The following is a 10,749-nucleotide window of genomic DNA, read 5'->3' on the forward strand; positions in this document are numbered from 1 at the left end:
TTAAGGAGCAGCTCAGGGTTTTGTATTCCCTCCCAATTGTGGGTCACCATGCCGGGGGTGGGGTTTATGGTGAGACTGTGCCTCAGACTCTCTCACCTGCTTCTTGTGGATTTTTTTCTTATTTCTCCATCACTCAGGTACTTGGTTTTTCCCTCCAGAGGAAGTTGTTCCATATGCAGCTGTAGAGGTGAGGAGGTGAGTTCAGGATCCTCATGTTGCCATCTTGAACCACCCCAGATATATTTTTTAATATATATTTATCATTATTTATTTCCCATCCCAATCCAAATCTCAGCATGTTTTATTAGAAATTGGCAAGTAGATTCTAAAACATTGAAATTTTCTGCTGAAGGAAAAACTCTTAAGAGAATGAAAAAAAAAGCCATAGGCTAAAAGACTATATTGGCAAATCTCATGTAATTAGGGACTTGAATCTAGAATTTATTAAGAATTCTCAAAACTCAATAATGTAACAAATTTTAATGGGCAAATGATTGGAACACATGCTTAACCAAAGAAAATAGAGGGGTGGCATTAAGCACATGTAAAAAGCCTAAACAATATCAGTCATTAGGGAAATACAAATTGAAGTCAGAGAGAAATACCACAACGCCCCTAACGAGAATGCTAAAATTAAAAAGACACCATATTAAGTGCTGATGAGAATACGGAGCAACAAAAATTCTTATACACTGCTGGTGGGAATGTAAAATGGTATAACCAGTTTGGAATAGTTTGTCAGTTCATAAAACCATACACATCCACTTACCCTTTGACTCAGTGTATTTACTATGTTTTTTATTTTCTGTATTTTTTGACATCTTCAAAAGCTGGCTGGGCAGTGAGACATCACCTCTCCCAGGGCTATCCCGTTCTTGAGGTAGCAAAGGGTTTAGCCAGGAGCACATCTCATCTAGAAACCAACCAATCTGAGTCTATATCCCTAACTCCTTATTTAACTCTCATACATCAAGCCAATATTTCCCCTGCCCTAAATCATCCCAGGGCCATGTCACACAAAGACCAATCCTATAGTCCAAAACCCACTGGAAGTATTCAAACTAGTCAATCCTAAACTCTGCCCTGCCTTGCTTCTCCCGTGGAACCCTGAATAACGGCTGTGGTCCATGGCTTCCCCTCACTCTTCTGTGCCTCCTGACACCAACACTGGAGCCCTCCATGTGGCTCTGTCTGGCATAGCATGCCACCTTCCTCTGGGAAATGTAAGTTATAAATTCTTTCAAGAATGTTGGCACTCAGTCACCTTCATAAATTAAAATGCCATGGGTCTAACTGATACACTCAAGACTTTACTGCAAAGTATTGACCCAGGAGAAAGACTAGTACATGAATGTTCATAGCACAGTTAATTTCTAATAGCTCCAAACTAGAATAAATCCAAATGTCCATAAAAAGATGAACAGAAAACAAATTATGGTGTATCCATACAAGTGAATACTCTGAGGTATCATACGTGGGACATGGAGGAATCTGAAAATAATTACACTGTATGGGGGACAAAAGGGCAATAGTGAGTAAACATTTTGTTATTCCATTTACATAAAATTCTAGAAAATGATGTGTAGTGCAAGACAGTAAATCAATGGTCATGGGAATGGGGAGCCAGAGAGGGAGGGAAGGAGGGATTATAAAGAGGGAATGAGGTCACTTTGAGGGTGATGGATATGTTTGATATCATTGTCATGATGGTTTCATGGGCATATACATAAGATGAAACATCACAATTTACACTTTAAATATGCATAGTTTACTGCACATCAATTATATCTCAATAGAGCTCTTAAAAATGGTTCTACATAAAAAGCTGCATCTCCTGCTTCTCTTAAAAGCTGTTAGATTTGACAGACATGTTGACTGTTACTATCCTCATCCCTCTGGTGCAGCAGCCCTCCTTCAATGGAAGGAAAGGCTAGAGAGGAATAAAGGTTGTGAGTCACAGAAGTCACATCCTTGGACTACAATCTCTTCTTCTTTCAGTCTCCATCTTCTTGCCTGTGTAACAGTGCCTTTGTGGTACATAGCTAAAGTAGCCCAAGAAATCTAGAAAACTTTAAGATTGTTTGCTCTGCCAGTGACCTTGTCTAAAGGAGATTTAAATCTAAAAGTCCTAAGAATATCTGTACATGCTTGTCCGTCACAACTATAGTGACCAGAATATTTCTGGAAGCACCTTTAGAAGGGTCACATTCTCTTTAGTTTGCTGCCTCCAGCTCTCTTATTAATCACATCCAGGGTGTGAATGTAATTACAGTGGCCTCCAATGACCTTAGACCACTCGTGATTTCCTCCAGGGAAGCAGGGAGTACAGACGTCTGCCTTCCCTGAGCACATCAGGTAACCTGATGCACATCTGCCGGCTGGCAGAAGTGAGATGGCTTCTGCCACAGGTACTGGCAGTGATTTAATTCAGGCAAAGGCCTTCCGCAGGTCAGAAAGTGCAATGCAGGTCCCGAAAGCTTCCTACGTACCCAGGAGTCACAGGGAATCTCTCCAGTGTGGATGTTCAGATGTATGACATACAAGTCTTGTTTTATGGCTACTTCACAAAGGGTACCCTCAGAACTTCCTGGTGTCACTCATGTTGACCAAGCAAATAGCACCTAACCTGCACTCCAAAGGCCTTTCTCCAGTTTTAACCTTCTGGTACCAAATGAGGGAAGGCCATTAGCTTAAGTGTCCCACATTCACTGCACTTTAAGTCTTTTCTACAAGTGACTTCTCTGATGTTTAATCAGGCTGGACTTGTGGCTAAATAATTTCCCACATTTGCTGCACTCATAAGGCCTTTCACCAGTGTGAACTCTCTGGTGTATCATGAGGCTGGAATTTTGGCTAAAAAATTTCCCACATTTCATGCATTCATGTGGCTTTTCGCCAGTGTGAACTCTCTGATGTGAAACAAGGCCAGAGCTTTGCCTAAAGAATTTCCCACATTCACTGCACTTATGAGGCCTTTCTCCAGTGTGGATTCTCTGGTGCAGAACAAGTGTGATTTTGCGCCTAAAGGATTTTCCACATTCACTACAATTAAAAGGTGTTGCCCCAGTGTGAATTCTCTGGTGTTCAATAAGGATAGAGCTTTGCCTAAAGAATTTCCCACATTCACTGCATTCATAAGGTCTTTCTGTAGTGTGAATTCTCTGGTGCTGAACAAGTCTGCATTTCTTGCTGAAGGCTTTACCACATTCACTACACTCAGGAGCTCTTTCTCCAGCATGCATCCTCTGATGTTGAACAAGTCTCTTTTTGTAGCTAAAGGCTTCCCCACATTCGCTGCATTCATAAGGCCTTGCTGTGGTATGAATTCTATGGTGTACATAAAGACGAGTTATGGCTAAACAATTTCCCACATTCACTGCACACATAAGGCCTTTCTCCAGTGTGAACTCTCTGGTGTTGAACAAGCATGGGTTTGTTGTTAAAGGCTTTCCCACATTTGTCACATTCATAGGGCCTTTCTCCAGCTTGAATTTTTTTATGCCGAACAAGGTGGGTGTTTCTGCTCTAAGTTTTGCCACATTCAATGCACTCATAAGGCCTCTCTCCAATGTGAACTTTCTTGTGCCGAACAAGGTTGGAGTTTTTGCTGTAGGCTTTCCCACATTCACTGCACCCATAAAGCCTTACACCCATGTGAACTCTGTGGTGGACAATAAGACTAGAATTATAGTGAAAGAATTTCCCACATTCAATGCACTCATAAGGTCTTTCCCCAGCATGAATTCTCTGGTGCTCGATGAGACTATTTTTGCAGCTAAAGGTGTTCCCACATTCACTGCACCTCTAATGCCCTTCTCCAGTGTGAAAAGCCTCCCTGCCCTCAGTTCTTCTGGGTGAATTTCCACAGCTGTGAGCAGTCTGGTGCTGGAGAGGGCCCAAGCTGGGCAGGAGGTCTGTCTCACCATCCCCACAGGTGAAACGATTCTCTAACATGAGGACTCTGCAATTCTTAATAAACAAAGCCCAGTCTTCATTCTTTCTGAGGTGCTTCTCTCCACTGTGCTGCTTCTGTTGCTGGTGAATGCTTACATTGAACCAGAGTTGTCGCCCACAGGCCACACACACGTGCAGTTTCTGCCTGGAGCATATTCCCCAGTGCTCAGCCAAGTGCAAAATGTCCTTCAAGACTGGGACTCATATCCCACAAGGGTAGGCTTTCTGGGTAGTTGGACCTGCCTTGGGAGCCCTGAGTTGTGACAGGCCTTGAGAAGGTGCCCCCTCATCCTCCATTCAAAACCAACAACCTGAAAGCAGAGAAATGTTGGTGAAGTACGTGTAGACTTCGGTGGGAGGGGGCGGCCCCATCACAGACGTGTTCTCACAACTTGAGGAATGCGTACACAGGACGGCAGGGAGGAGGACAAGGGGCTGAAGTTAGGGTGAGAAAGAGTCTGCTGTGCGGCTGAGCCTGGAAGATGACACACTGGGGAGGTCTACTGTGGGGAGAGGACACAGTGATGGGATGTAGCACAAGAAGGAGAGGCCGGGTCCCCAACTCACTTCACAAACGGCTTTCAGCAGGCGCTTGTCTGCGGATAACACATGCACTGAACAAAAGGGAAAATCTTTTGCAACCAAGTAGCTGGTGTTCAAGGACTTCTCAGCTTACATATACATCTCACAACATGTTATATGTGGCTCAGTGTTGGAGAGCACTTCAGAGGGAGCAGTGGAGAGGAACAGGGGAGACTTGAAGACCAGATAGGGTCGATTAGCCCTGGCCAGAAGTCAGGGTAGAAATGACAAGGGGACAAAAATGTCAAGAATGGAACTGAAAGACAGAAATGAGTTACGGTTGGTCCTTGGTATGAAAACAATGATGGGTCTTAGAGAAGTTCCTGGTATGATCTGAACCCAGCCTGACATCAAGCCAGCCACTTACTTCCCATTTACCAGGTCCAGTCCCCCAACCCAGGGCCCTCTTGCTGTGGCTGGAGTCATGTCTGCCTTGTCAGGCACCCAGGTCTCTCCCCTGAGCTCCAGTTGGGCAACCACGTGGAACCTGGAAGATGCAAGTCCTAAGGGAAAGACAAGGCAGGTGAGTGGACAGCACTGGTGCAGAGTGACCCACCCCATGACAGACTGCAGGAGAGAAAACTAGTATTACAAAAACAACCTTGGAGAAGTGTCTTACAGGAATAGCCCAGTAGTCCCCACAAGTAGTGACCATCTGATACCTGCAATTCTGGCACAGTCAGGCACAAGGGAATGTCAGCTGGAAGGAAGGGGACAGAATCTCGGGCAGAGAGTTACAATGAATCTGGACAGTCACTTTGCCAGGGTGAGGCCTAATCTGGCGGGATCCACTGATTTCACTGCAAGACTCCTGATCCTCATATCTTTCCCTGCAAGGCCTCTGGGATGCTGAACGGCTGCTTGGGGAAAGGGTGCCCCAGCCTGGCACCCACAGCACCTATGCAAGAAACTTAGAAAGAGAGCAATGTCCAGAGTGTGGCTGTGAGAAGGAAAGAGCGGTCCCCAGAGAAACAAGGAAGGAAAGAGCCCAGTCAAGGATGCTGGGATAAGTGAGGGACTTACCCAGTGAGGCCACAAGTGCAAAATTCTCCAGCATCACATCATGGTACAGCAGTCTCTGAGTCCCATCAAGAAGCTCCCACTCCTCCTGAGATAAGTCCACAGCCACATCCTCAAAGGTCACGCTGACCTACCATGATGAGGAGAGAAGTGTCCCTGAGCAGCCTCTCTCACCAGGACCCTCAGTTTATCCCCCAAACACCTACTCCCTGCCCATTCTCTCCAGCTCCAAAACTCACAGGCTATACAAGGCCCAGATGATACTGGTGCTGGCTCTCTCTTTCCTACTGATCACTGTGTCACCCCACATCAACTACAGGCACACAGGCAAATCAACAAACACCATCCAAGCACTGCTGTGGCATGAAAGGCCCCACCTCCTCTCTGCCAGCAAGTTCCCCAGCGGTTCCCACATCATGCCTCCCAGACACAACCAAACATGGGTTCACTTTCCTCCCTTAAGCTCCTAGGAGCAAGTCCCTGGGACCTTCAGTTCTCACACTCTCCATTGAGTACATCACTCTGTGGACCATACTCTCCTCACATCCCCAGCCCCCCACCACCACTGCCACCTCCTCCACCCCAGCGGCATCTTCCTGGCCTCTCCACATGCCACTCTGCACACACAGAGCATCCACAGAGAGCTTGGCAAATGCAAGCAGGATTCCATCCTGCCCAGACCCCTGAAGGCCCACACTGGCAGGGGAAGCCCCTGGCTCTGCTTTAAAGGCCTCTTCACCACGCCCTGTTCCCTGCTTCAGCCTCGGCCACCCACAACCTCGTGCAGGTGTCAGATACTCTAAGTCCTCTTCCACTGCTGTGCTGCACGTGCTGTTCCCTCACCAGTGTTAGCCTTCCTCTTTCCACTCAACCCTCAGTCAGTCCTCACACCACTGGTCCCTAGCCCAGGCCTACCTACTTTTCCCAGCTGACCCATTTGTCCCTGAGCTTATCTGCCAACGTGTGTGAAACCCCACAGGCCCTGCCAAGGGTCACCACAAAACTCTAGTGAGCCTTTAGAGAGATGAGTAAGCACTGGCCTTGGCCTCACTGTCATCGCACCTCCATTACTGCTATGCTTCCACATCCATCTCATGTCCACTCCCCCTTGGAAGCCTTGGCCATATGCTGGATCCACCTCTCCCTGACACCCACCTCTTCCCACACAGCCACTCTCCCTCATCTGTCTTTTTGATGCCCACTAATCTCAATCAGGTGCTCAAGAAAGAGGCCCAGTCCTCCAATCTTACCTTCCCCTTCTTTGCCCCCTAACAACATTGTCACCATAACCTGAAGACTCTTCCTCCTAAACGTGACTCACAGTTACTCTCGAATCCACACACAGGCCACCAATGTGTAGTGTCTCCAACCCAAATCCTTCCCCTGAACTCCAGACCTGTGTGTCCAGTTGTCCTCTCAATGCCTCCACTTGGGTGTCTCTGCAACATCTCAGACTCAACATGACCAAAACCTAACTCCTGATATTCCATCTGAAAATTACTCCTACAACTGACTTCCCCATTTCAGTTCCAGCTGCAAAGGCCCAAACTTAGGCTCATCCCAGACTCCTCCCCTTCTCCCTCACTCTCCACATCAGAAAGTTTCATTGGACCTACCTTAAAAACAAATCCAGAAGCCATACGTTTCCTCTCAGATCCACAGCCACCAACCTGGTCCAAGTGTCACCAACACTCATTTAGACCATTGCAGCCCTCACCCCTACTGTCTGTTCTCCACTCTGCAGCCGGAGAAAGTCTGTTAAGGCCTGATTCAGATCACTCCCCTCTTCTATGTCAAACCTTCCATGGCTCCCAGTACCCTCGGAACAGAGGCACAGATCCTCAGCCTGCCCAGAAGACAATGGAGAACTGTGGCTGCACTCAGTCTCACCTCCAAGCATTTGCACATGGTGATCCCTGTGCCTGTAATACCTTCTACAGGACAGTCTATTGGTGGCCAAAACTTGGGACCCCTTCATATAACCCCTGGCCTGGATTCAAGATCCTGAGCCTTGGGGGAGGTCTCAGAACCAATGGTAGAGTGGCAGGCAGAGTCCCAGGACACATCCAGAGACCACGTGTGGGAGATAGGGAGGGGGAGGCCCTGAGACAATCTTTACTCACATGTGTATGGCTGGTAAGTGCTTCTGAAGCCATGGAAACCTGTGGGAAAGTGAGACTGTGAGTGAAGGGCATCCACGGTGGGGTCCCAAGGGCTGATCCGACCCCCTATGCCTGCCCTGAAGCAAGGTGACCTCCAGCTGTCTTTAACTCCTGGGCTCCAGTCCTTGGTGCTGCCTCTTACTGTGCCACCTTGGACCAGGATTCAACGTCCCTGTGCCTCAGTGTCTTCATCTGTAAAACGAGCATAAGAATGGTACCAGCCTCAAAGGGCTGCTGTTGGCTCAAATGCATTAGTGTATGTGAAGCGCTAAGTATGAGCTATTACTGAATTAGAATTAAGGATTTTGTCAATGTTTTCAGTGAAACCGATTTGACGGGTTTTTGAAATTTTAGATGGATGTTATACTTACCTTTTAAATATTTAAGAAACTGTCATATTTAAGTTTTTTAGCGTCTTCATATATTGCTTTGTGGTACATTGAGGTGTAAACCAAGTAAGTGCTTGCATAAACTTGTTAAATTCATACATTTCGGTGTTCAATTGCCTACCTATATGTACACATTTAGAAAAATACTGATTACTTAAGGCTATCTCATAACCTCAAGTTAAAAATGGGAAAAGGGGGCCTGTGCAGGCTGAGTGGACGCTAGGTTTCTATCCTAAAGAATCTTCGCTAACAGGGTCACTTCTCCTGGCTCTACAGCCGCCGCTCTGCTCCAGCCCCCACGGTAACTCATGGCGTCCGCGCAGCAGCCTCCACAGGGTCATCCCATCTCCACACTCGTCAGCCACCCCGCCCCACGTCTGTTCTCTTCTGAGCATCCTTTGGGAATCTTTTAAAATTCTCAGATCCAGCCTCTCTGCTCACAACCCTCCATGGCTACCAGCGCCCTCAGAACGCAGGCGCAGCCATTCCACATGCGGCCCACCCGCGCACAGTGCCTGCCCCGGCTCGCAGCCTCGCCGCAGGTTTCCCGAGTGCTCCACGCCTCTGCACGTGCTGGGCCCTCTGCACGCAACACTCCTGCTCCTCATCGCGCTGGGGGTCAAAAAGCGGGACTCCACCCAGGAACGCTCCTCTGTCCTGACCTAAGGGGACAGGCTGAAGTGACCTGGGCAGGCGCCCCTCATTCGGGGCTCCGGGCTTCGGAGGTGGGGTCAGGGCAGGTGAGGGCCTGGGACGCGAAGCATCAGCCTGCACTGAGCGCCTCAGCGCGGCCGCCCGAGAGCCTGCGGCGGAGCGAAGCCGGCAGAGGCGGGCGACGAAGCCCGGGTGCCGCGAGCTCGGCAGAACCCCCAGCTCAGCGCATTCCCCGCGCAGAGTCACCCCAGGGGGCGCCCTCTCCGAGCCACAGACCCGCCTCCCTGCGCTGTGGACGACGTCGCCTCTGGCCCCTCCCCCTCAGTACACCTTGGGCCGGACCAAGAGCGAGAACCTGATCAGCACGACCGACCCGAAGCACCGAAATGGCCGCCCCCGGGAGGACGCCGGAAGTCCCGCCTTGAAGTTTCCCGCAAGGTAGGGAAGCGTCCTTCTCCTCGGCTTTCTTTGACCCAGCCCTGCAGAGGCACAGCGCAGAGGCATCTGGGTAGTGTAGTTTTCACCCGGTCGTGAACCTTAGCGAGGTGTGCCCTCTCCAGACCTCCGGGCACAAGCCGAGATGCCCGTAAGCGACGCTGGAAAGTGGTGCCCCGAAGGGCCCGTGAATCGATGAGGTCTAGCTCCTTTTAAAGGGGAGGCACGGAGATTTCCGTGGGGTGTAGTCTGCAACCAATCACAGAAATATTTAGAGACATATTATTCAGATTCTTCCCAAAGCTACAAAATCAAAGTACACACTAAACCTTGTCAGTGCGTCTACTTATTACCTGGAAGCTAATAAATATTATATTATTTCTCTTCAAATACATGAAATCAGTTTTGTAGGCTTCAGTATATTTGGGCAGTGACAAGTGAGAAAAAACTCCAGACAGGGTCATAATGGGGAAGATGGAAGAAGGATGTTGGATGATCTCAGTAGTTGGACAAACGTGGAGCTCTGCTGCTGGTTCCCACAGTAAACGTCCCTGTCTATGTAGTCAGTGGTTGTGTCCAACCCAGGAGCAGCACTGTTTATCCAGACAGTATGTCTTACTCTGTAGCCTGCGATATAGTAAATTACTTTTTTGGAATTTGACGTCTATCTGAAAAGGAGAGACACTCATCAAGTGACGTTTTCCGTGGGGACAGCATCTGCAGTGATCTCAACTGGAGAACATATGGAAAGGGGGCATCTTATCCCTGAGATAAAGAGTTAGCTTGCATGATCTTTCTTTGCTGGGAGGTGATTGTTATTTCACCTGCAATTGCAGTGAAAATGTCTACATTGGGAGTTAAGAGTATCTTAGGAAAACTGCTGTGAAATGTCTAATAGCTGAAAGCTATTCATAAATTTGCTGTATGTTTATTCAAATATGGCCAAGATAGTTCTGAGGAAACATATCATGAGATGTGAAAAATAGTTAGAATCTCAGAATTTTGATCAAGGGACCCTGGAGTCTGGGAAGTGAAAGAATGCAGCTACTTACACTGGAAATTTGGCCATCCTAAGGCTTTTGCCTTGGTAAAATGTGATTTAAAAACAAATCATTCTTCAGGACACTGAGCAATATCAGCTTAAAGGGAGACAAAAGAGGGCATCCAGATAGAGTTGCCAGAATACTAAAAATGGACAGGGAATCAGTCGTGTTACAAAGATCCTTTGCTTGAGCAAACTTTTGTCAGGCTCCTGAACCTTCTCCCAGGCCCATCTGTGTACTTCCTTATAAAATCCAGTTTTAGCAAGAACCCTGCTAAGTCAGTTTAGCAAGAACCCCCACCCTCGAGATCCGATCACTCTTGATGCCTGATCAGTTCCTTATCCTCCACTGTCCCCCAGGTGATGTTGTTCATCTTGGGCTGTCTTCAGCAAGAATCCTGTTAGGTCATTTTAGCCAGAATCCTCCAGTACCCCTGATGTTTCCTCTTGGTAATTTTCCACACACTACTCCTGCCCCCCACCTTGCTCGTTGGCTATAAATTCCCAACTG

At 48.0% G+C, this 10,749-nt stretch overlaps 1 protein-coding gene and 1 pseudogene across 1 annotated transcript; both read right to left on the reverse strand.

Annotated features, from left to right (window-relative positions):
- Positions 1-382: 382 nt before the first annotated feature.
- LOC124251105 (zinc finger protein 304-like) lies at positions 383-3,954 on the reverse strand (annotated as a pseudogene).
- Positions 3,955-4,240: 286 nt separating this feature from the next.
- On the reverse strand, positions 4,241-7,447 carry LOC124251107 (zinc finger protein 792-like). The gene is made up of 4 exons (XM_046683607.1): positions 7,173-7,447; positions 5,560-5,686; positions 4,904-5,039; positions 4,241-4,265 (listed from the first exon to the last, which is right to left on the reverse strand). Exons 1-4 carry the CDS (start codon positions 7,194-7,196, stop codon positions 4,241-4,243), a joined length of 312 nt encoding a protein of 103 aa, XP_046539563.1. The 5' UTR covers positions 7,197-7,447.
- Between the last annotated feature and the right edge of the window lie 3,302 nt (positions 7,448-10,749).

This window comes from Equus quagga, chromosome 13, assembly GCF_021613505.1.
Source record: "Equus quagga isolate Etosha38 chromosome 13, UCLA_HA_Equagga_1.0, whole genome shotgun sequence".
Lineage (NCBI taxonomy): Eukaryota > Metazoa > Chordata > Mammalia > Perissodactyla > Equidae > Equus > Equus quagga.

What these genes read in the sequence shown, in the direction of transcription:
- LOC124251107 (XM_046683607.1), bottom strand. Translation starts at nt 7,196, where the DNA reads ATGGCTTCTGGATTTGTTTTTAAG. An exon ending in CTTCTGGATTTGTTTTTAAG is followed by an intron (nt 5,687 to 7,172) that starts GTAGGTCCAATG and finishes TCATCATGGTAG; the next exon opens with GTCAGCGTGACCTTTGAGGA. An exon ending in TGCACTTGTGGCCTCACTGG is followed by an intron (nt 5,040 to 5,559) that starts GTAAGTCCCTCA and finishes TCTTTCCCTTAG; the next exon opens with GACTTGCATCTTCCAGGTTC.